A 26,837-nucleotide genomic window follows, 5' to 3' on the forward strand; every position below is an offset into this window, starting at 1 on the left:
AGGTCCCACATGTGGATCCTCCCACACGGAGCATCCTTCCCTGACCTGCCGAGTCTAATCCCCCCTCAGACTGTGCAGAACCCTCCTGTTGAGAAGTGTACAAATATTTCAGTTCATTATGGCTCTGAGGCGTGCCCATGACTAGGTAATTCATGGGAAACACTGCTCCTTCTTGTTTCAACTGTCAGGAAGCATGTCATTATCCATAAAAGGCATTGATGATCTTACAGGCATACAAAATGTGGAACTAGTTCTCAGTTCCCGTCCTAGTTGATGCAATATTTAGCCATTATTTGTACTCAAATTAACATTAATATACTCCTACAAAACTCCTAAAATAAATGGAAATATTTATTAATCAAAGCCTTTTTTTTTTGTTTACAACTAACATGTGCGTAAGAGGTTGTCTGACTTCCTCTGTCCTTTAAAAGAAGGATAAACTGTCTTGTCCCAAGAGGACTGGGCATCCCAAAAGACCTTCAGGCGGGTGGAACGACCCGCAGGAGCACCACAAACACGCACACACACACACACACACACACACACACACTCACACTCCCCTCTCTCATTAGTGATTGTGTGTATGCGCAGCCTCGGTAGCACATGATAAGGCCATGCAACGCTCAGCAGACTGCGACGTTAGTCACGCAGCGCCCTGCATGCACATTCACAGACTCACACACACCAAAAGCCCTGAATCACCACGGCGATGATGGCAGCGATAAGAGATAAAGAGGGAGGGAGCGGACACCCCAATATCTGCTTGTTCCAGAGTGTGAAAGGGAGACGGCGGGTTAGCCAAGTGGGCAGGTGCTCTGTGTGTGTGTGTGTGCATGTGTGTGTGTGTGTGTGTGTGTGTGTGTGTGTGTGTGTGTGTGTGTGTGTGTGTGTGTGTGTGTGTGTGTGTGTGTGTGTGTGTGTGTGTGTGTGTGTGTGTGTGTGATTGAGAGAGAGAGACTGTATAGTTGGTTATTTAGAAAGTGCTGAGGGCCAGTAGAGGAGTTCCTCTGTCATGATTAACCTCTGGTTGTAGTCTAGTGAACATGTCAGATTCACAGCAGTTAAACAATAAGTCATAGATGGGTCGACGGCCTCAGAGTCCTAATCAGTCCCTCCAGGGATTTACTCTTCTGCTAAATCAACAGTTCCCTGTAGATATTGCAGCGGCTTGCAGTTTTTCACCAGTCAACACACTAAAATGTATAAAAAAACAAATCCTGCTCCTGAAAATGTGACACGGACAGCAACATTAATCCATTAAATCCTTTGACATCCAATTATCAGTGTTTGTTGTACTTTTCCTGCAAACAAACATATTAAATATTCATAAAAGCAGTCACTTGACAGAATACCATCCAGCTAATGATACTGTACTTATGAGTACGGTGAGGTGTTGCCCTGATATGATAACATTGTAGTTTTAAACACTGAGACACAAAACATGAGAAATTAGGGTCCAGGTTGAAAAACACAGAAGTTACCCAGTCTCAATGTATTCCTTTAATGAGAGGTGTCTACGTACACAATTTGACATTCTGAATCAATACATTGCCAAACCACCACATTAATCACTAAGAAGGAATAATACGAATAAAAGAGAGTTATTCTGGCCTTCTGACTGCGAACAGATGAAGATGCAGATTTTAACCACATATTAATTTGGTACTGAACAACACATTTTTGTGATTGACACTTTTAAGTAAAAGCCATCGGACGCTGAGAGAAGGTTTTTTTTCCTGCCAATCTTTTCTCCTCCGCACTTTTCCTGCAATCAGTAATTTGAATCTGCTCTTCTGGGCTGCATCAGTGCTTCCTTTACATGCACACGCTTTCACACATCCAATCTCAGGCCTTATGATTTAAAATGTTTAATTGGGCAATTTGTACAGAGCACTTCATAAATAAATTTGCCTCTATTTGACTCGACATACGCTTTAAGGAGGCTGGTAGAAGCTGACGGACTAATAGACAAAACAAAATGAGGACAGACTAATTGCTGACATTGTTTTTGAAAGTCAATAATCTGAAGCTAAACTAACAGCTCCCCGTCTACAGCTTGTTCCCCGCCCACACTGTCTCTATTAGTTTTCCTCGCTCTACACACCCTGCTTGACTATCTCCCTCCGTCTCAAGCAGTGGAACATGTTTGCCCTAATTGTCGACTTTATTACACGTTTCGCCGTCTTATTAACGTTGCCACAACGTCAATCTCCGCCGGAGTCGGTTTCTTTTCCACTCGGCTTGGCTTATTTGGAGGCCCCTGGTAATAAAGCATTTCTGCATGCCGTTTTTGATAGGGTAGGAAGCGAGCGTGTAGCTTTTTAACACATGTTCACTTTGAAAACAATAGCGTTTTTTTTTGCATTTTGCATAATCTGAATATATTTTCTGGCTCGAGGTTTTGTTGAAAGTCAAGTTAATTGCCTGCTTTTTGTCTCTCTCATGAGTGAGGGAGAGTGTGTGTGTGTGTGTGTGTGAGTGAGTAGCTAACATATCAACTTCTACCAGATTTATCTCATGGCCTGTCAGTAAGTGTGTTTGCACACGTGTGTTTTTGTGTGCACTAATGGTGTGCGTGTGTGTTCTTGGTCTCAATCACAGAGCAGCTGTGAAATCCTGAAACGACTGCCTAATAAAAGCCTGAGAGCAGATCTAAGTGGCTGGTAGAGGCTGACAGAATAATAGACGAGATGTGGAGAGGCAGCAGACTAATCGCTGACATTGTTTTTTTAAAGTCTGCAGTAATTTGAAGTTTAACCAACTCCTTCCTTTTGTGTGTGGGTGTGAGGCTTACTGTTAATTTTCTTTAAATCTTTTTACAGCAGCTATTGTCCGGGGTTGAGCTCTCTTTTTTCCACATTTCTAAGTTTGACAAATTTGAGTCATCATGGCGGCACATTCTCTCGTCTCTTACATTGCAGTTAGATTTATCTGTTAGTGCCCTATATGCATATAATCTTACTGTCTTATTTGTTCCAGAAATACTGGAGCCTTAACTTCCATGCACTCCTTTATTCCTATGACATATAACATTGGTTCTCACACTTTTCAGTAAGTGAAGATAGTAGAAATATTCTTTCAGCCAAGTACCCGCTGACCAGCACAAAACATTTTTGGTCGGAGAAGGAATAATCTTCTGTAAAGCAGAACAACACAGCGCTGCACCATCCGTGTCTGGTTTAACCTTGTGACTGAAAAACACACTTCAAGTCTTTACAATCCATCACTAAATTCACAGCGAACCAATTTTTTGTCGTCATGCAATAACATTACGTTACATTATCGTAGTTGCATTGATGTGTCTTTTTGTTGCAATTTAGTGAGAAACAAAGTGCTTCTTTGTCTCTTCTTTCTTTGTGTTTTCAGCTCTATTGCTGCAAAGCTTCAACCACAAATAGATTTTTAGACTTCTTTGTTGAAACTGGATTCCCGGTCCCGGTGATTGCATTTGTTGCAGGAGGTGACTGGTGGTTTAACAAATTTTCATTTACATTTGTATTAAACTCAGTATAGTATGATGAATTTAGGAATTGATACTTTTGAAATCAACATTCTAAAAAAAATCCCCTGCATCAGCAGTAAGCCGTGTTTGTCCATATCTCGCCTGTGTTTGACAGAATAACGCTGAAGAGTTGCGAGCGGAGCGACTGCGCAGAGCAACGGAGCGGTTGCGTAGCCCGGTGGTCTTCAACAAGGATTCTGCAGTCAGGAAAACTCAGCTGAAGTCCTTCAGCCAGTATGTGGAGAGCAGACCAGGTGGGAGACAATGCAACACCGACACACACATGCATACAGTGTTTACCCAGGGAGGTCTGTTTGCACACAGCAGCACTTGACTGGCATATTCACACCTGGGAGCAGGTAACCGGCAGGACGTGCACAGACACGCTGAGGGCCAATGATTCACCTGTTCACTGTTTGAAACCAGCGCTGTGGAGAAGGTCCGCCTTTTTCCTTTGTTACTTCTAACCACAGTCACCAATTCAACACTCAAGGTATCATGTGTCACACAAATATTACTGAAAACGTCCTCAGTTCTTGAGCAAGTTTATTTCTATAGCACATTTCAACAATAAGGCAATCCAAAAGGCTTCACATAATAGAAACAGGCTAAAACAGTAATAAGATAGGCATAACATACAAGAATAGAAGTTAGTGTGGTGGAATCATAATAGAGGTAATAGACAGGCATTAAATACAAGAATAGAAGTTACAGTGCAGTGTATTAATTATTTGATTGAATGGAGAGAGCTGCGTCTTCCAGATGCATAACAACAGAATGTCTTCCCCGTGTTTTAGTTCCCCATGTCCCAAACAGGGGCATCATGGTTGGCTCAAAATGTAGCAGAAGGTCAGAAATCAATTATTTGACGGACAGGAAGTGTAAAGATCTCAGAACATCCTTGGTCTTAGTGAGGCTTCTGATTCGGCTGCAGCTGTCTAATTCACTTTTTTTAGTGAGACCTGTGAAGACACCGTTACTGTAGTAGAGTACTGAAGATCACAGTCAAACACAAATTTCAAGATTGTAGATTTCAAGGCAAACATGCACACCATCCATAACCGCTGAATGAATCACCAATAAATAGAGACAGCGTACATCCATATATGGAAAAAGTGCTGTTATTCCTCAGCGGCTAGGCTGGACGCTAGATGAGGACTTCATTGCTTATTTGACACGAGAATATCAGACTTTTTAAGTAATAGTCCTGGCTTTATATGCTTCATGTGCTCAGTGTCTTACGTGTATCTCACTACTTATTTTTGCTGTCACACTCCTTCATCCCGCCAGAGGTGAAGAGGCAGAAGTCTGTTCCCGAGGATCTGAAAAAGGCAGAGGAGGACCGAGGTTCACCAACAGACCTTGATATTCGCCGACCATTTGAAGAGGAGGTTCGTCATTTTCTTTCCCCTAAATCATCACTTGTGTTTGCAGAGGATTTTTTAGTGCATGCCTTAAACTTAATCCATCCTGCACCAACTAGCAGGGAAGGCAGAAAGAAATGTTAAAATCCACACCATGGGAACGGAGTAAGTACTGTAATTCTGCTCCTGATCGGTCATGGCAACCAGCTTCCTTTTGGTCCCTCAGCTGGAGCTTTGTGACGCTGTAGCGGTGAGATTGGCAAGGTGAAATAGGGAAGGTAGAAGGTTGTGTCCCTTAATTGCTCCTACTTGGCCTTTTTTTATTTCCTGTTAGTCAGCTTTCTTTTTGTCTCTTCGATAAATCTATCACCGAGCTCTTCTGCTTAAATGTCCCTCCTCCTCTTCACCTTGTCCACCTCTCATTCTCACACTCTCCCTCCCTCCCTCCCTCCCTCTCTCTCTCTCTCTCTCTCTCTCTCTCTGTCCTCTTTTTCCCGACAGAGACACCCAAGTATTGATCTAACAGATTTTAATTATAACAATGGTATATATCAGCTGCCATTTAGAGGTGTGTATCTCTGTGAAGAAGTTGTGTGCCTACGTGTCCTTCAAGTGTGTGTACACACACACACACACACTCTCTCTCTCTCCTCTCAGCCTCTATTTGAACTTGTGTGTACATAGTGTCTCTATAAGAGTGCTATTATTTCAGTGATGCGAGTGTGACACTGGGGTGAATCTGTCTTTGCAAGCAGCCCTCTCCCACCCTCGACCCTGCTCCCTCTACCCCAGTCCCATGCACACACACACACACACACACACACACACGCACACACCCTCTTCCTCCCGGTGCCTGGGCCCCAGGGTTAATGGGTGTTCAACCTTTCCATTATCCCGATCAGCCAAGAATTACCTGCTGAATGATGTTTGCATTAATATAATATATATGGTAATTTCCCTCCTCTTAATTACGGCTGGGCCGAGCGCGGCAAGGGGAGTGGGCTGATCATGTGTAAAATTGATTTGCCAAGGAAAAATATGGTGATAGAGCGAGAACGCACAAGGAGGAGGAGGAGGAGGGAGGCACGGAGGTGGGAGGGGAGGGGAGGGGGGCAGAGGAGGCTGCTGGGAATCAACACATGCACAAAGCACACGTGCACAGAGCAACACGCTGGAAAGAGAACCGGAAAAAGTGCTGGCCTGGGTGTAATGAAAAAAAAAACTTTCTCTCTCTCTCTCCTGCTCACTAGTTCTCCTTCCCATTAAGAAAAATGAAGTGCATCAGCAATAAAATGGAGATATTTTTCCGGATGCATCCTCAGTAGTGAATTTGAATAAACATTTTCCTCAGTCGGAGGAGTTTCTCTGGAGAATAGCAAGCAGTCAGGAGACAGAGGTGAAAAGGGGTCAGAAATAGTGTGTGTGTGTGTGAAGTGCATATGGTTATAGAGTGATTGGTGTGTATCTAAATATGTATCAGTTTCATACCTGCAGGTGCATTAATGCCACACTGCAAATATAAGTATTGAAGACAACTTGTTACATGGTTTAGTCTGCTTGATTCTTGTCATGTAAATGTTCAGAACAGGAAACTGTTTAAAACCCTCGGGGTTGTAAATATTGGATTTGAATGTATATTCAAATCCTTTTTTTTTTTAATAAAAGTTCAGCCAAAGGTGAAAGGCTAAATCGATTGATTGAGGACTGGATGATAATTTGAAATTATTCTCAGAATCAGATTTATTGTACATTTTGGTGCATAATTATAAACATAGTAAGAGAAAATTACAATAAAAATGTCAAAAAAGAAAACAAAAGCTACGTGCAATATATTTTTAAAATGTAAGCACTGTGCAGTGTTGTGCAGGAATGTGCAAACTTCAGGGATATTCACAGTATGAAGTAAGAATATGATGAAAGATGTGTGTTAATGTAACGCTTTCAGACCGATGTGGAGACTGTACATCTAGCTCAAAGTGGTGTTAGGGATTTGAATGATCAATCTATCATGGATTAATCAACACAGTTGGATTAACTGCACCAGTGTCAGAGTGATCAGAGCCTTTGATGCAGAGCGGCCGTCGTGGTTTTCTACGCAGTCAGAGTGACAGCACAGTAAAGCTGAGATGACGTGTAGCAGGTCTGAATCCAAGCCTGCAGCTTGCTCATTGTGAATGCTGCTTCTTTAATCAATCCTGCCTTCATTCTCAGCCCTTAAGTTGCCACATTTTTAACAACAATGAGTTCCAAGCAATGCCTTAACACATATATCCATCTCATGTCCATAAATAGAAACCAGTGAGATTTAAGTAGATTAAGACGGCCCATTTGATGTTTCAAATTGATTTAGACATTTGCAGGCAACAATAAGCATCTAATTTGTTCAGTCAGTTATGATACGTTTTTTTTTTTTTTTTAGTTTTTATGTTTAACCTTGATCATTTGTTAAGCAGCAATTAGGGATGCACTGATCTGACTTTTTCAGCCCTGATACCGGGGTGCTGAGTATCGGGGGATATACCAGGGTGCTGAGTATCGGGGGGTATACCGGGGTGCTGAGTATCGGGGGGTATACCGGGGTGCTGAGTATCGGGGGGTATACCGGGGTGCTGAGTATCGGGGGGTATACCGGGGTGCTGAGTATCGGGGGATATACCAGGGTGCTGAGTATCGGGGGGTACAGGGGTGCTGAGTATCGGGGGGTATACCGGGGTGCTGAGTATCGGGGGATATACCAGGGTGCTGAGTATCGGGGGTATACCGGGGTGCTGAGTATCGGGGGGTATACCGGGGTGCTGAGTATCGGGGGGTACCGAGGTGCTGAGTATCGGGGGTATACCGGGGTGCTGAGTATCGGGGGTATACCGGGGTGCTGAGTATCGGGGGGTATACCGGGGTGCTGAGTATCGGGGGATATACCAGGGTGCTGAGTATCGGGGGTATACCGGGGTGCTGAGTATCGGGGGGTATACCGGGGTGCTGAGTATCGGGGGGTACCGAGGTGCTGAGTATCGGGGGTATACCGGGGTGCTGAGTATCGGGGGTATACCGGGGTGCTGAGTATCGGGGGTATACCGGGGTGCTGAGTATCGGGGGGTATACCGGGGTGCTGAGTATCGGGGGATATACCGGGGTGCTGAGTATCGGGGGGTACCGGGATGCTGAGTATCGGGGGTATACCGGGATGCTGAGTATCGGGGGGTACCGGGATGCTGAGTATCGGGGGGTACCGGGATGCTGAGTATCGGAGGTTACCGGGATGCTGAGTATCGGAGGTTACCGGGGTGCTGAGTAATGCCGCGCTGTGTGGAAGAGACTGGGATCATTGTGTTATGTGTAAGGCAACACCAAGCTTGAATTAATCATTACTTTCCCAACCAAAACAACATTTTACAAATAAATACATTGATAGAAATGAACTACATTGCTATTTGAGTCCGTATCGGTGCATCTTTAGAAGCAATTCTGGCATTTTTCTGGTATTTCCTCTGTGATTCAAGTAATATGATTCATGCTACAGATAGACAGTTTTGATGTTTAATCAATTATTGATCAGTAACATGGCTAATGATTATATGACATAACTTGTTTGGTGTGAATAAAGATTTACTTCAATACATCTTCATTCACAGTCCTTTGATGAGGTTTTTACAGCTTTGCTGCTCATTTTACCACAAAGTGGTTCTGAAGATGTGAGAAAGGAATATAAAAAATGCCAAACAACAGCTCAGAGGAAACAAGAGGCAGCAACCGTTTTATCTCCTGTTGTGAAAGTAAACTCATCTTTTGTTTTATGTATGGATGATTTTTGCACATCCGTTCATACATTTCCCCTCTTCTTTTCAACTTCTCTCTCACTCTTTTCCCTTCTCTCTCTTCATTTGCTGCATTACCTTTTCGCTTTGTCCCATCTCTGTATTTCTCTATTCTCCCTCGTTCTGTCTCTTCCCTCTATCCTGTTTTCCCTCCCTGTCTCTGTTTAATGCTGTATCGCACTACTCTTCCTTTTCTCTTATAACCATTCTCTCTCTCTCTCTCTGGTTGACAGAAGGCGTTCAAAGACACCAGTCAGTATGTGGTTGGGGAGCTGTCTGCGCTGGAGAGCGAGCAGAGGCACATCGACGCCCGAGCAGCTCGCGTGGAGAAGAGGCTGCGCTATCTCATGGACACAGGTACCCCAAGCCCAATTACACTGGAAAAACTGTTTTGGCAAATTGAGCGTACGCACGCACATACACACGCATGTACACTCAGGGAGTTTGTGTGTGTGTGTGTGTATTTGTGTGTGCATGTGTGCGAGAGAGAATCTTTGAAGCCCCCTCCTTCTCCCTCCCTTTCGGTTGAATGTTGCACGACGGAGCGCTGGGCGGATATGAAAGGAGGGGACGGGGGGAGGGAGGTGGAGAAGGGAGGGGAAGGGTAGGTGGGGAGGGAGGGAGAGAAGGAGTGTGTCTCGGGGATGGGAGAAGAAGGGAGACCTCTCTGGGCTGGGGTGATAAGGGAGCCCTTCATGGGGGAAACGATAACTGGGTGCGATAGCGGCGCCCCAGCCGAAGTCTCCGCTGCAGCCGTTTGCCAGCCGCGGCCCCAGCCAGCCAGCCTCCACACTATTGAACAGTGCGCTCAGCCATGCACGGCTACACACATACACACCCATGCACCCTCCTTCCCCGAGTACATATCTGGCCTTCATTGATATGCTGTATAAGGAAAGACGGGGGTGAGTTAAAGGGAGGCGAGAGGAAGAGGCAAAGAAATGTAAAAAAAAAATAATAATAATAATAAAAAAAAACACGAGGCACAACACAACATGAGCACTGACACAGTTCACAAATCCACCACAGCCGCACACAAATGCTTACACACCCGCGCATAGAAAGTGCAATCTGGTTTGGCGTACGGAGCCAGATTCTGAAGGTTTTTATTTAAGATTTGGCCGGGGGTAAAGCCTTGTTAAGACATGAGACAGTGTGCCGAGCCAAAAGAAGAGCCTTGGCTCCGTTAAGTCCCTAACTGAAATTGGAGAATAGCATCCCATTTGTGATACTAAACCATCCCATTCCTCACCCAAGAATGCTGGTGGAGAAAGAAAAAACATGGTTCCAGGAAGTGTAAAATTTTGCAAATGTTCTGAAAGTGCAGCAACAGTATTTGCTGTAGTGATTTAGTCGCAGCTCTCATGCTTTCTCTGATATATCAGTGCCCACCTTGGTGGATTTAGCCACCAAAATCCCCCAAAAGAGCAACGCGGGAGGATGGAAGTGAAGGTTTTTAGAAAAGAAAACTGGGGAGCTCACCTTCCACATCCCATTTGGGTCCTGATATCAAGACTATCTCTCTAACGTTTGTTGTGTTGGCTTTCCTCCTCCCTGCCTCTGTGCCCTCTTTCCCTGTCAGAGCGCACGCCATTGTGTCAATCTGAAGGGCTGGTTTTCCTTCTTCTTCTTCTTCACCCACTGATAAACCAGCCACTAGCCAGCAAGAAGCCAGGTTATTTACTTCCAGACGCAGCCATGACAATTATATATATATACCTGCCGTCCCCTCCTGAAAAATATGATTCACTAGAAAAGGAAGAGGGCGACAACAGGGAAGGTGAGGACAAAATAATAAAGGGATGTCACAAAGAGAAATTCACCTCGGTTATAACATCAGTGGGGAATGAAATTGAGAAAAGTCACCACATGGATTACTGGATGGCGCGGTGCAACATATATAGGTGATATAATATGTGTTATTCACTGGTCAGTGCTGCTTATAAATGAAACATGCACATTTAGCCTCAGTCATTATTTAGGGCTTGATACAAAATACAAACCTGGAACCGATGCCACGCTGGCATCGTGTCGCAGCAAAGGGAGAGAAAAGTTGCCACATGATGTTAAGCACCTTGCTCACTTCCTGAAAGTCCATTTCTGTTTCCATATCTCATTTTGCAGCACTTATCCCAGAGACCCATCCAATAGGTTATGGATTGTGCCTTTAGGCCGAGGTCTGGAGGCATCAGAGCGAGACGCGCCAGTGACAGGTGGTAACCGAAGTAACCTTTATCACCTCGGCCACTGAGGTCACCTTTCTATAGGCTGTCATAGATGATAGATATTTTTTTCTGGGCCCAGAATGTCTGATTGAAGCTGTGACTGATTGGCTGTAAGCAAAACATCCGGTATTGATCCATCACATCTGACTGGCGCCTGCACTTTTACATGGTACATTGTGAGAAAGTCCCACCAGCAAATGTTGATCTTTTTTCCTCTGCCAGCCGCACTGTTGGAGGCCAGCCAATGTCCAGGGCTCCTTTTTATTTCCCCAACATCTAATTAAAGTCCAACTTCCTGGTTCAATTGAGGGACTTACAAAGTCACAATGCAATTAAAGAGATTTCATAAACTGTAACTTTCTTCAAATCTGGATGAGCTTACATCACATTTCATTTAGCTGACGCTTTTATCCAAAGAGACTTCCAATAAGTGCATTCAACCGTTGGGGTTCAAGCCCAGAACAGAACAGAATCATGAAAGTACATTAGCTGAGCCAAACTACAGTCTACTACTTATAAGTGCAGTGTTTATGTATAAGAACCATCTTCTTAGCCAAGGTGCAGTCCGAAGAGATGTGTTTTTAGCCGGCTCACCAAGACTTTGCTCTCCGCTCCATAAGAGGAGTTAACATTCTGGATATGATATGGATTGTGATATTAAAGATGAGGAAATTCTGTTGATGCTAACACGATGCTGTGCACCAAGCACAGACTTTTAAAAGGGAGCTGTTGTTTGACTGAAATATCCTCACACTTTTATACATGTTTATCCACATGACTAAAAAAGTTTTAAGGTTCAAAGCTCCGTCAGTCGGAACCGCGATTGATATATAAAATAGAAACAATCGGCTCTGGTGTGGACTCTACCCAGAACTGCTGGCATGTTGTTCATACACCTTCTAAGCAGGGTGGATGTCATAGTGCATGTGAGCATATGATTCAGACCTTTTGAGGTGAGTTAGCATGCGCTCAGTGAGCAGTGGTGCTGCGGTAGTGCACAGCGCTGCAGGACTGATGGGCAGATGTGAACAGACAGACCGGCTGACCCATGACTGATTGTTCATCTCTCTGTTCCACCAGCAGAGCGTCGGGGAGATCCACTGTGCTCTGCTGCTCCTCACTATTCCCTTCTTTGATATCACATGCTTTCGCTCGTTCACCCTCCCTCTCTTCTCTAAGTTTGTCCTTCTGCTTATATATGCATGTATAATGTTTGCCACAAGTACTGAAGTCCTTAATAATCTTCATTTTTTTGTGTTTTAAGTAACTTATGCGGTTACTTTTGAAAGGTTTTTTGCTTTCTTTATCAGTGTTGCTTCTTTTTTCTTTATGGTTATCTCAACCTTCTGCATCTTTTTATTTGCTCTATTCCTTTTTATCCCTGTGAATCTCTGTTTTTCTCTCCTTTCTCTCACCCTCTCTCTCCCTCCTTTTCACCCGAACCCCCCCCCCCCCGGTTTGGGCACAATGCAGCTTTCTGCAGCATTTTCTATTACGCCACGGCCCTCCCCAGATGAATCCCAAGTAATTGGGGTGGTTAATTTATTTACTCAGAGGCAGTTCACAGCACATTAAATAATAGAGATAATTGAACAAGAATTGTCAAGTGTCTTCTGATATCAGACACATTACAGGAGGGAGTGTGCATAAAACTCCATTTCTATGCCCCCATTGTTTATGGTAATTAAGTACACAGATTTATTCCTTGGTTGCCTTCCAAGCTTATGGCAAGCTCCATTGTTGTCTTCTATTAATATGTAATCAGTAAATAGTTTAATTTTCTAATCTGCGGTTGGAGAATTCACTTTCTAACAACTCTTAATTACTGCTGGGCTCTAATGAGTCTCGCCATGCCGACGCAGCCAGCCAATCAGAAGCCAGGGCTGGGTCGGGGGGGGATTTGAATTCCTGCGGCGCCCCCCCTCGACTAATGAACTTGTTATTCTTGCACCACTGGGAGCACTGTCCTTCACACATGCAACATAGGAGAACGTTCTCCTCCTGCAACAGAGCAAATATTCATGGATTTATTGATTATATGAGGAGAATATTACTGCATTTCAACAGAAGCTGCATCTTCATGAAATATAAAATAGAATATATTGCTCGGCTGTCTTTAAGGTATGAATCTTGCAACCTCTGTGCACATTGCTCTACAGCTTGCAGAGATTGGAAAGCTGGAACTTTTGATGGCGTCTTTAATGTGTCTTTTATCGGCATGCTAATTTTCATCGTCATTGTGTTTCTGCCAATGCTTGTAATGCTCCTGACCTTGGCATTGTGGCTTTTCTAAAGGTATTGTCACACAGAAAAATATATCAAACACTCCTTATTGAAAATTCAGCTTGAGGTATGAACAAGCATTCAAATGCATCTTGTAGTCTTCGCAGAAAATCCCCTCTGAATATATCTCCACCACCCCCTACCTGGCCCCTGCACCTATTTACACACACCTCCCATTTCAAATAGCTATATAACCCGCAACAATGGACGCAATTATCCAAATAATGGCACTTAGCCGCACCGCAAAGCTGCCTCTCACCAACTGCGCATTTGATAAGAGATAAACAAGCAGAGAGAGGAGAGAATGAGTTTTAGCTCTCCCAGATTAACATATGTTTAAAAATTGCACTCGACGGCGATAAGATTGACACGGGGTTTTTATGGCGCGCGCTCCTTTAATCTGCCTTTGTGTCTGCGAGTCGACGAGAGGAGAATGGCACAAGGAGGGATCCAGCAAGAGCTTAATGTACTTTACACATGCAGCCTATCCCCCTCAGTATCTGAGAAAGGGACAGAACGGACTGTCAATGCCTTCACATCGCAAAGGGCTGCCGGCCTCATCGCCGTGTGTGTGTGTGTGTGTGTGTGTGAGTGTGTGAGTGTGTGTGTGTGTGTGTGTGTGTGTGTGTGTGTGTGTGTGTGTGTGTGTGTGTGTGTGTGTGTGTGTGTGTGAGTGAGTGTGAGTGTGAGTGTGTGAGAGTGTGAGTGTGATTGTGTGGAGGATTGCAGAGCGGCTTAACCTGTGGCTCCAAATCACAGTCAGCCTGCAGGCACATTTTGATTCATCTAATTGTTTTTGTTGTATTTGTCACTATCAGGGATTAAGTGATTTAAGATCACTGCCCTCATAATGGGTTGTAGAAATATTCCTCTTTCTAAACATGATTGCTTTTGAATTTCCTTTCCCTCTTTTCAGGCTTTTATTCCCGGCTTTTATTCCCCGTGCCGTCCTAACACTGATGGTGTTAATGGTGCACAGCCGTCATTGTGCGTCACGTTTGTTTCCTGAGCAGCGAGTGAGCCTTCTCCTTCCCGTGCCTGTCGTCCTGTTCCAGCATTGTGGCAGCAGCACTTTATAATTTGACTAAAGATTTAAGCTGGGCTACGTGAAAGGCATCACACTCAAACATACGCACGCACATCAAGCCCTGCCTCGTCTCGTCGCAGCAACACAAACAGCGCGTGCAGCTTTAAGTATATTATCGGAGCCAGTTCTTTCACAAACGTATTGCCGAAGAAGCTTAACATTAATTATTGTAACTTTGGGCAGATTACATCCGTGCCCGCCTTGTAAGCGTAGGCAGACTCATCTTGACCTCCTATACGAGAGCTTAAAGACACAAGAATGGCATTTTACCAACTTTAATGGGATAACCGGTCTAATCTTTCAGCACTGACAGAAGAAAAAGTGTTTAGACTATAATACCCTCCCCGGTTCACAGGCTGAGAGATGGAGGGAGAGAGGTTTTGGTGGTGGCTTTAATCAGCATTCACTTTGTTTTTCAGGTGCTACATTGCACAACTTCTCCTCTGTGGGATTTTTGTTGGTGTACAAATAATTTGAGCCCTTTTGAAAACAAATCAAGTAACATTAAGCTTCAATCACGACTCCTGAATCTCCCAATATAGCTCGATTTGAAAATAAACACAGGCTACGCTGAAGGCTTGTCCACTGCTTGAATTGTGATGTAAATTGTTGAGCAGAGAGATTGCGTCTGTTGTTTATCCACAACCGTTCGTAAGCTAAGCTTATGGCAACTGAGAGAGACGCGGCCCAAAAGAAGATGCGTCGTCTATTTGAAGCCTTTGGTCATTTTCTTGTTGTTGTCAGGGTTACGAGAAGAACACTTGTTTTCAATCGAATGGTTTTGTATCGGACCACAGTGGAATGTGTTTGTGGTCATCTTGAATTCATTTCAGCAGCGAATGCATCACTCTTCCCTATGGGCGGAAGAAAAGAAATCTAGGGATCACTCCTTTAAAAACCCATTGCCTTTTTCTTGCCTTTGAGGGGACAAAACAAAGGATTGGAGCTTTTTTGTTTGTGTGAAAATGTGTGTGTGTGTGTGTGTGTGTGTGTGTGTGTGTGTGTGTGTGTGTGTGTGTGTGTGTGTGTGACTCAAAGGTTCAAACGGGTCAGAACACAGATTAACACACACACATATACACTCCCGTTCCCGGCCATGCCTTTAATCTCCTCGGCCATTTGAATGTTTGAGCAGCAAAACAATTTAATTAGTCAACTTGCAAAGGACTCTGCACAAGCGACCAATGCTGAGCTCCTGACTCCCCCTCCAGTCCAGCACAGTGACACCACCCTCCTCTCTCCCAGATGTGCACCACTTCTCTTTTTTTCCCTTTTCTTCTAACCTCCCCCCTTCTTTTCTGCAGCTCGGTGTCAGCCTTTCAAACATTCTTTAACAGTGGGGATGAAAGGGGGATTTTTAGGAAGATTAGGGAACGGGATCCTCTAGGCATTGTCTGAGAATCTTCAGATAAAACGAGCTGGGTGGATGGAGTCAACGGGAGGGAGCGAGGGAGGGAGGGGGGGGTGTAGCTGCTCGCCACGTCCCAGAGAGCACAATTTGTTTGTGAACTATAGCAGGAATTAGAGTGGGCTACTTCTCATTTGTCTCCATGTTTGGCCTTTATCGTTCTTCCTCTCTGATGGTTTTGTCACTGCTTTTATTTTTTGTTATTATTTCTCCACGCTTCCTCTAAGTCAGTTAAAGTTGTAGTGACCGGGCCGACGCTCCTCCCTCCCTCCGCCTGCCAGCGATAGGGCCGATTAACATTTTCAGCAGAGGGGTGAGTAAGTGGGGATTGGGTTGGGGGAGGGGGGGGGTTGTTGGAGAGAATTGGGAGGTGGACAATGGCTGCTTATGATAATCTGCTCTTTATTGGAGCATCCCGCCAATGCTTTCATCAGCCGCCTCTCTGCCTGAGACCCCATGCAGCAGCCGGTCCAACAAACCACGCTGCAAGCTGCCAAACACATCGTCACGGACACGCGCATACAAACCCCGAATACACACACGCGCGCAGCGACAAGTTACACATTAAAAAAACCACAAACACACACACAGAGGGCATGCACTCTTCACTCAGCTGCAGACGCAGCACACAGTCAAACAAAGCAGGAAAATGAAACGCAATGTGCTTTATTTATTTTAGTCCGCTTGTTTTTGTGCTGTAGCTCCTTTGAGTTAATCTTGAGGGTTAATTTGTTGGTCTGAAATGACGCTGTCATGTTTTGCTGATGTGAACTTTATCTCACTTCCATCTCTGAGGAAACAGTTAAAAGGAACATATTCGTATGTAGCTCAGATACACCGAGGGATTCCTTTTTTTTTTGTGGTTGTAATTATTTAGTTAACAAACTGCAACCCAACAACATAATTGAATTTGCAGTCAATTAATCAAGGTTTTCTCATGGTAACGGGTGTGGTGGCACTCCACAATGCAGGTTAATGACGGAGGTTTGGCCAGTAATTACACCATTCACTTGCTAACACAGCTGCTCGCCATGCTACCGTTGTCATCACCCCCCTACACACACACACACACACACACACTCACACATACACATGCACTCCTCCCCATTTCCCATTGTAATGAACACTCCAGGCTACAAATGCCAACAGCTGTCTTTCCCAATACATTTCCATTTAAATATCTATTTAAACACAGCAATTTTGCATTTGTGTATTGAATCAAAGCTTGAGCCAGTGGCAGTGCTGGTGTCTGTGACAGTTGTAATGTAATGCTATTGCACATTGAGAGGATTTATTTGACACATTTACAAACAGTGCAAATTAGGTGGTATATTGAACAAACCAGAGACTTTCCCTCCTAAAGATTTGCTGTTTTTCACCCAAATCTATTTGAATGACTGAGCTGTTGCCCTTAAGCAAACATCTGGGAGGAGGACGGGCAGGAGAAGGAAAGGCTGCAGCAGATTGTGTAACAGAGAGAGACGAGGGGGAGACACTAGTGAATCGCAGCACACAGATGTAAGTAGGATGACTAATGTTGTTAGCAGAGTCATTACTCGTCCACATATTAATTCATCAAGCAAATTCATCGTTCACCTCCCCTCTGCCTCTTGTCACAAGGCGTGTAATATGACACCCCTCAAATTTGTTCTAACATCTACCCCGGGGGGGGGTCGAGCTCTCCCCTCCCTCTCCTCACACACACACACACACACACACACACACACACACACTCACTCCTCTCTTTGCTAATGGAGCAGGCGGAGCCACTTATGTTAAAAAGATTGCAGCTGTCTGTCAGCAGGTTGTGTGTGTGTGTGTGTATATATATATATATATATATACATATATATATATATATACTGTATATTTATACTGTATATATATATATTTTTTTTATTCTACTGCGATTTATACATCTTATACTTTTTATATTGCTCTTCCAATATGTTTTTTTTTTTTTTTTTACATATTGTGTTCTTTATCTTTAGTTACTGTGTTGTCACTGTGTGTAATGCTGCTGCTACACTCTAATTTCCCAGCTTGGGATCAATAAAGTATATCTATATATATATATATATATTTATATATACATACACACACACACACACACACACACACATACACACACACACACACACACACTGTTGACCATAGGGAACTGAGATTAACTCAGATTCACTCAGAGCATTTCACTACAAGGAAACTCTAAAACTCTGAAACTATAACATCTGACAATAGCTTCGACTAAACAAAAGTTGACCACAGGCAGACAGACAGACAGACAGGCAGACAGACAGACAGACAGGCAGACAGACAGACAGGCAGACAGACAGACAGACGCTGCTCTGGGTCAACAGGATCCTGCTAGTTGGTCCTCTGTTTGCGTGACTCCTTTCAAACCTTTTATTGTAACTTGTAACGTGTTCCATGTCTATGAATCATTATGACTATACTTATAATGGAGCACTCATAAATATTCATCATTCTTCATAACAATAATCAGAATATATTATCAAGCAATTTATAATGACTTATAAGGTCAAGGATAATAATTCATAAATTCTCACCGTCTAACATTGTTTTTTGCAAGGATCATATTGTATTATGATTCTCGTAGTTGAAATACATTATAATCTTTGTATAATTCATCATAATCACTGATATTACGCATTATACTGTCATGTTATGAGTTACTCTACGTGTATTGATTTTACATTTATACTATATAACTTTAAACATACAAGACAATCTGCAAAGTTGTAGTGGTTATCTAATGAAATATTTTATTAAAGAATAAGTTATTTAATTGAAAAGACATCCAATGCCTTGTCTTAACCACAAGAGCGTTTGATGCCTGACCCCACTGCACCAGTGTGTATTCCATTAAAGTGCGTTAAATCTGACTCCTGGCCCGGATCAGAAACCCGACAGATGTTTGCTGATGTTTGTGTTAAACTGGCCCAATTAACGCCATCAACAGGTACTGAGGTTTACACTAGCACTAAAATCAACTCGTGTTTCTCCACCCCTCTAAGCTCCCCAAATGGTTCACACCTCAGTGTGTGTGTAAACACACACTCAGGGAGCTAAACCACCTGGCTTAACCTTAGCTCAGCCCCACCGAGCCCCGGCTTATCTGCACATTTCAACAGTGAATCCATAACCCCGCGTTTAGCTATGTGAGCCTCGGTTGTTTAGCATGGCTTTACAGAAGAGAGTTCCTAGAAATAAGTCACAATCTTTTCTTTTTTCATCTCTTCATCACTGTCTATAGCAGATGTTTGCTTTCAGGTTAGAACTGCTATAATATTACTAATAATTCATCAGTATTTGGCATTTTCTGTAATGTGATTAATTACAGTATGACCAGACTATTGATGTTTTATTTGGACGTCATTGATTGTAGTTATTCTCAGTATAAATTCAGGGATTCAGACTCTTTTTATCGATCATGGGATCACATAAAAGGCCAGTAAGTGATTCACAGTATCGCTAGATTGTGTTTATTTCAAGTAGTTTTATACATTTGATTTGACAAATGGTGCATGAAAATATCATGTCATCAAAGTCATGTTTGTTCCTGGTGTGCATGTAGGACTGCATTCACTACTGTGATACTAAGTCAGGAAGTACATCATGCCATCAACGGTTTTGTTGAGAATTGATCACTGCGATTTAAAATAATTGTGTCAGAGCTTTTAACGTGTGTAAAAACTTGTGTCCCAGTTAAGCGTTTTTGCTGCAATCAAAGCAAACGAGTTTACAAAGATAAGATATTTAACGTTCCGAGCAGAATCCAGCTAGATGGCATTGTAGTCCCCCTCTTCATGCTAGCTGTAGTGATTGTGTCAAATACCCCCCCAGCCCGGCCACACTCAAGCAGAGCAGTCAGAGGAGAAAACGAACCCAGGGCCTAACAAATACATGAAGGTTTGGTTTAACTAAATCCCACAGATAATGGCTACTGTGTCAAAGACTAAAGATAGCGGGAGGGGTGGCGGTGGATGGAGCGGGTGGGGGGGATTACTCCGGCGTTTTGCATCAGTTGCTTTCAGCTGGGTGGCCCTGCTTGTCAAAAAAAGAAGGGAGAGATGGAGGGAAAGAGGGAAGGAGAGAAAAGCATTTAACGCGGCACATTGAGAAGAAGAGGGCTCTTAATGCCATCAAAGCGAGGGGAGAAATCAGCCATTAATTTATTCTGGCCCTCACACACACACACACACACACACACACACACACACACATGAACACACACAAACCATGTACACTCCTTCTGTTGTTTCCTCCGATTGTAGCTAATTTCAGTAACATCTGGTCCACGCCAGTCTTGGAAGCCCATCAGGACCAAGGTGGACAAAGTGTTACCACTGATCCCTTTCCCTCTCTGACTGTGTGTGTGTGTGTGTGTGTGTGTGTGTGTGTGTGTGTGTGTGTGTGTGTGTGTGTGCGTGTGTGTGTGTGTGTGTGTCCACCTTAAATGATGTGTGTGTGAATTGAATTATAGCCCTGACGTGAGGAGAAATTTTTCACCCTTAGATTCGGGAGGAGGGGCAGATGATGGGGCTATTCATTGGCTGATAAGAACTGATGGGGAGGTTAATAAGCTACACACCCAGGTCATCATAGGCTTTTTACTGGGCTACGGCGGAGAATGGAGGACGATGATGAAGATGATGATGAGAGAGGTGTGTGTGTGTGTGTGTGCGTGTGTGATAGTGTAGGTTGTAAGAGCCTGTAGAGTTGGAAGGAGTGCATCCTTCAGTATCTGTACTTTCACAAACCTTTTCAAGGTCCCTCTAAGTTCTCTATCACACTAAATTAGCTCAATTCTGACTCGGACTGCAAGTCAGTGAAAGTGTGCACTTTGTATTAATAGGTAGTCACACAGGATACAAGTCCTATAGAAGCATCTGGACTCTCTGAAGCATATAACATTTATATAGATGAGTAATTATACAGCTGTGTGAGCAGTGCATGTTGTTGCAGGGAAGACCTGTGCAGACATAAAGAAACTAAAATGATCTTTTACCTTATAAAAAGTAAGTAGAAAGTCTTCTATAGTATATGTCTCAAATATGATCTTGAGTATGTGTATGACATGAAGAAACCTCTCACGTATGCATTGGTGCATTTCAGTACCTGTAACCTACAAACACTCATATTCACAGTAATGAACAAAGTCTTCAGCTTTGTTTGGCGATATTTACATTTCAATGTTTTGTTTTAGTTTTGGATGTATTAATATTTGTATGTCTAGTAAATAGTTGGGACGGCAAAGCAAGAATCAGTCGAAAATAACTCTCCTACACTTTGGGTGAAGTCATAACAACTTCACCACGTTTTGTTTACTGCTATTGTTTTGCTGTTGTTGTTGATGCACACACATACAAATAATTAAACAAATATTAAAAAATCTAAATTATAATAAAGAGAACAAAGCATATAAGTAGCACAAAAGGAAGAAATAAAAAGGGAACATTGAATTATAATTACATGTATTACATTCATATTTATGAAGCACCAAGACCAGCACTGTTGTCGTTCACAAACAAAGCTCAGGCTACTTTTTTTCCCCACAATTCCCCAGTGTAACCTGAGGCTAGAGGCAAGCACCCCCACCGAGCTGAAGACAAAACACTCAAACAGAAAAACAGACTAATCTTTCTGCCTCTCACTAGTCTCTGGCACTATTTAACCAGTGCAGTTGGAAACCCAGCTTAGTGAAAGAAAACATTTCCCGTCACCCACCATGTTTAATGCTTCAGGTCTCTTTGCTTAACTTTAATACCTGTTGAGGTTGTTCATAGATGCAAACATGGACACACGTCATCACTTTTGAATAATTCAATATCACATCCCCGCAGCACAGAGGTGACGTGTTGGAGCGTCTCCACAGATTCTGCTGCTAACAATGTGAGTAAGATTAATGACATTCACATTCAGATTATTAATGTGATCAAACAGCCGAGCTCAAACAAACTGCAGGGCTGCCAATACAGTGAACAGTACAGGATAGGCTTAGTGGAACATCGATCAAAATGTTAAAAATGAATGCAGAGCAGATGATTAAGGATGCACTGACAGCAGACCAGTGACAATTCAATGCTATGTTTATATACTGTGCACATTACTGGAATTAATTTGTTTCTGCATTAAAAAAGGTTTATATTCCTGTTTATTTAAGTCGCTCGATTTATTATTGTAATAGCAAGAAGAATTCAGTCAATTTCAACGTATTTAATAATTTGTTACATTTTGTTTTACAATGTTCTGTTAAGCAATGGTTAGATCAGGCCTGATCTTGCCTCATGCTGGGACGCAGCAACCTGTCTGAAAGTGTCTTAAACATGCATTCTTTCAGTTTATGATCTCAATCTCTAGTTTCAAGTCTTCAATCCAGAATGATGTTTATTTTGTAAAGTATGGTCCATTTAGAGTCAAACAGACCCTAAAGTAGTTCACACCAGAATCCAGATGGATCCAGATCCACTAAGGTCGCTGCTCTGCTGCTTGTGTTCATCAGATCCACCCGCTGCTCCTCTGCAGTCCAAATATGGTCGCTTCCTTTAACTGGTTGCAAAAATCCAAGATGGCAACAGCCAAAATGGCTAAAGTGAGGCTTCAAAACTGTAGTCCACAAACTAGCGGTGCCATCACAATGACTACGTCCACTTCTTGTCTACAGTCAATGAGCGAGACTGAAATAATGAAAGCTCTCACAATATTGAAGCAAGCATTCCCTTAATGTGGACCCCTGACATGTTAATGGGTGTTGTGGTGCTGAGGAGTCATGTGAATCAAATGAGTTTGAACAGGTGGGTCTGAAGATGTTTTCCCAGTGAACATCACCACCGGTCGATGGAAGAACCTCTCCCACTTTGTGTTTTATCACTGAAGCCTCATAGAAGGCGGCCCCAAAGGTCCAAGCAAAGGCCCTCGTTGTGAAGAATAGAACCAGGCACCAAGCAGGACCCTGGCATCGGGTCTCTCCCCCTCCATACCTACCCTTGTCCCAGGGCTAATAGGGAGGCGCCTCTCCTGCTCCCTATCACCCACTCACCTTAATAATAAAAGGGAGCCCCCTGTGGAAAGGAGCTAGCATGAGCTGGTGAAGATCACGCTGTTAATAGGATGATGCCTTTTTGCCTTTTGTCATGAGATTATGAACGGGGATAGCCTCTCCTCGCCTCTCCTCCCCGCTCCTCCACTCCTCTTTGCTCTTCCCACACACAGCTACAGGCCTCCTGGAGGGCCCCGTTGAGTTGGAGTGGAGACAGGCGTAACCGAGGCTTTGTTCCTCTGCCTGTATGGTAAAAAAGGCTCGCTAATGAAATACCTTTTAGGGGGTATCGGCAGGTGAGCTCCCCAATCAGGCGTTTCAGCAAAAACCTACACAGGCAGTACAAGCACTCACATACTCTCCGTCTCCTCTTCGCTGCCCCCTCTTGCTTTATTAATTATCTGAAGTGCTCTGGCCTCACGAAAAAGCTCTCGATTCTGCCGCTCTGCCTCTTCATCCAACGCGGCGGCCTAAGCTAGCCTAAAGTGGGGGGTGCGACAGAATAGGGAGGATGATAATAGTAGTAATGAACACGGGTGACAATAATGAGAAAGGTAATTGAGAAATGCTGTGTGGCAGGCCCCCTGATTTTCCTTTTCCAGCCCCAAGCTAAGTGGGGACAGGTTGAAACTCATCTTATTTAGAGCTCAGTTAAATGGTTCTCGTAGAGCGTTGGAGAGAGAGAGAGTGGGGGTTTCCGGCGCTGACGCTAAAGCGAGCTGACAAGCATAGAGCGGTGATACGGCGGCCTAATGGGTTAGGGAGCGTTTAAAGTCGCGTGGATTTATTTTCTCTTAATTTCTTATTGACGTTGAGTGGCGTGGTCAAAACAGCCTGTGCCGCTCCGTTCGCATTATCGTAAAACACTTTAATGCTTCGCTGCCGTTCTGTTCTTTTTCCACTCTGCTCACTTTGATTGTTTTCTACCGTTTCTGTGTGTATGGATGAGAGAAAACACTCCCCGAGGACCGCGCATGCATCAAAGACCTGCCGATTGATCCTCCAGCGTGTTTGTATGTATTCTGCTTCCATCTTGTGTTTACTTTCACATGCATGTTTGTGCTTGTGTCGTCTCACCTCACTCGTGTGTGTCTTTGTGCTTCCTGCTGGCCTCCTCACCCGGGCTGTGATAGAGACAGGGCGGTCTGCTTTAACAGACAGACGCTGCCTCCACCAGCACATAGTCTGCCACTCTCTGATAATGTTTATTGATTTGGAGCAAAAACACAATTTGATGGAGTGGGGGGGGGGGGGGGGGGGGGTGTCGAGCTGAGGAGGGGGGAGGAGGATTGTATTTGTGTGATTGTCACAGTGTGGCTGGTTCTGCTTGACAAAAGGAAAAAAGACTCCAGAAATGGCATTTCTTTTGTTTAAATCGACCTCATTTTATCCCCTTTATTTAATAGCCTGTTAAAGAAACATATTATGCTAACTCTTGAACATCATTTAGGAGTACAGATACAACACAGAGTTCCTACAGAGTTTGAAAAATGCCTAATTTTAATGCTTGAATACGAATATAATCCTTGAAAAATGCTTCTTTTAATGTTTTTTCATTTGATCCTTTTTGTTGTTTGAACACATACAGATATTACTTTACTTGCTGTTTAATGCAAACACGTAAACTGCTTTTTAAATGACCATCTGGTTTTTAAAAAGTTATTTTCTTGCGTTCACTCGTTGTAAGTCCTCTGTTGACCCCTAACTCCTGATTCTCATAGTAATCATGATGACAGTTAGACAGTTGAAGTTAAATGAACAGCAGGTCAAATAAAGAGTGTCAATATGCATACCTGTGAATATAAATTAATTCTATAAAATTGCATTTAAAGGTGATTAAATTGTGCTCTCTCTCGAACATGTTGGTAACACAAAACAAACAAAACAATAGTTAAAGAATGATTGGTTATGCAAAAACACTCGTCTTCATCGCTCCGTACAAGCAACAGAAAGAGTCAGAGAGAGTGTGTGTGTGCATGTGCGTGCAAGTGGAGACTCCCAATATGAGCATTTCATCTCCAGAGTGAGTCTATTATGTGAACTCTGTTTGCCCGAGCCGCCACCTCTGCTTAACCTCTAAGGTGGAGGAATGAGGGGCGTCAGGAGGTTTGTCTACTGTTAGCTCTGAGGTCAAACATGTTTGCCTAAGGCTGCGTGTGTGTGTGTGTGTGTGTGTGTGTGTGTGTGTGTGTGTGTGTGTGTGTGTGTGTGTGTGTGTGTGTGTGTGCGTGTGCGTGCGTCTTTATACAGAGGATAGGAAGGAGGCGTGTGTGTGTTTAAGAGAGAGGAGGATGAGAGGAGGAAACATTCAGCAGGACAGACCTACGGTCTGTGTTCAACATGTGCCTCTGAAGACAAATGTTGAAACAGTGACATGATGAGATGGATCTCCTGCTCATTAAAGAAGGCTTTGGCAGTCCTGCCGTCCATCGCTCATCTCCCCTTGAAACGGTGCTGATGGGGCTGCAAGAGGCCAGCTAAAACTATTCTGCAAGCATCGACACTGATCGTCATTATTCAGAATGAATATGACTTATTATTATTCAGATGTGTGTGTTGTCCAGCCTCGTCTCTTGGAAATGAAATCTAATATGCTCATAGTGTAAAAGCATATTGTATCCCCAAGCTTAACCAATGATGCCTCAACCAAACCACAAGCAGGCCTCAGGATGTTAACCCGGCCTCAGCTGTCAGGGCTGATCGCTTTGTCCACCCTGAACTCTCCTTCCACTTTCATGCAGCTCCAGAACAACGTCATTACATGACATCATACTGGTTATATCAATAACAGCTAAACCATTATATAATAATAGCTAGACCATTCATTGTTTTTGCACCCATAAAGTTAAGGCTCTGTCTTTTGCATCACAACGTTGTGATGATGACATTAAGTTACATGCACAATGAAACACAATACACTTTGCTCATAAAAATGAATATAAAAAATGAGTTATGAGTATTGTTCAATTAACATTCAGAATTGTTTTTGTTTAATTCTTCAAATTTGATGAAATCAGATTTTTATGTTTTCTTATTTGAATGAATGATTGTGTTTTATTGACTTAAATAACCTTTAATCTTAGGTTGTACAGATTATAGGAATATGAAACATTTGAAGATACTTTAAGAAATCAAAATAAGCACAAAAATAGTGCTGAAGGACCATTTCTATTTCAGAGTTCAAAGGTTTAATCATATTTCTTAGAGGAAGATTTGTTACCTGTGTTACGTTACTCTGTTACTCTGTTGGTTTTATGTTTACAGAGTGAATGCAGAGTAATGTTTACGTGCGATCATCATTACCAGCGTAATGTTTGTGGATATCAAGGCCCAGCTCTGCTTTGATTTGACTAGTTTCCAACCGTATCAAACCATAGTTAGTGATCGTGGTGGCAGGTGAGCCTTTTTTATCCCAGTACATGATTAACCATTAGCACCACAACAGGTGTTCAACTCAAACCCTTATTGGTCTATTTTTATTTGACATTTCATATCCGCGTTCTGCTTCAATATTTTAACATTTGAGCCATGCTGATATCCTGTGATTATTGATCGTGGTAATCAAAATCACTGCACAAGATCCTCCATGATTTATTCAGCAGCTCTGCGTGTTGTTTTCCATCATCGCCACACGGACGTCCACCATTAATGCTATTCCCTAATTCTGCAGCCCCACTTATGAGTATGGAAAAGACCCACTTCATCCGTCTGCCAGTCACACCCCACCACTGCTTCTGTCCCCTACCTCCACCTCTTTTGTAGCTTGTAAAGCAAGCAGTGGTTGACAAATGACACCGGTGGAAAAGGCAGTCATTGTGCCTCAGTGTGAGAGAAGGTTTTCCTTTTTTCTCTTTCTTATTTTACTTTTTCCATTCGGGGGGGGGGGGGGGGGATGCAGGGAGGCATAGAGGTGAGTGTGAATCGGTTAATGTGTTCCATTCACCAGACATTATACACAGGTTCAATAAAGCAGGAATCTGCTCTATACGCGGGGGCCATTGTGCCATTGAGGGCGGCTAAAAAGGCCTCGAACAAGCCTCCCCGGAAAAAAATAGCCCTCAGCACCACTCCAGTAGAGAGCCGCATAGAA

General features: G+C 43.3%; 1 protein-coding gene across 4 annotated transcripts in view; it reads left to right on the plus strand.

The window, feature by feature from the left end:
- ehbp1 (EH domain binding protein 1) overlaps positions 1-26,837 on the plus strand; it is a 150,782-nt gene that overhangs the window by 108,614 nt on the left and 15,331 nt on the right. For all 4 annotated transcript variants that reach the window (XM_084021552.1, XM_084021554.1, XM_084021555.1 and 1 more), the window contains 3 exons: positions 3,618-3,756; positions 4,793-4,893; positions 8,915-9,038. In XM_084021552.1, the coding sequence (XP_083877678.1) occupies positions 3,618-3,756; positions 4,793-4,893; positions 8,915-9,038 (364 nt within the window). The remainder of the gene's footprint in view (positions 1-3,617; positions 3,757-4,792; positions 4,894-8,914; positions 9,039-26,837) is intronic.

This window comes from Eutrigla gurnardus (genome assembly GCF_963514095.1).
Source record: "Eutrigla gurnardus genome assembly, chromosome: 11".
Lineage (NCBI taxonomy): Eukaryota > Metazoa > Chordata > Actinopteri > Perciformes > Triglidae > Eutrigla > Eutrigla gurnardus.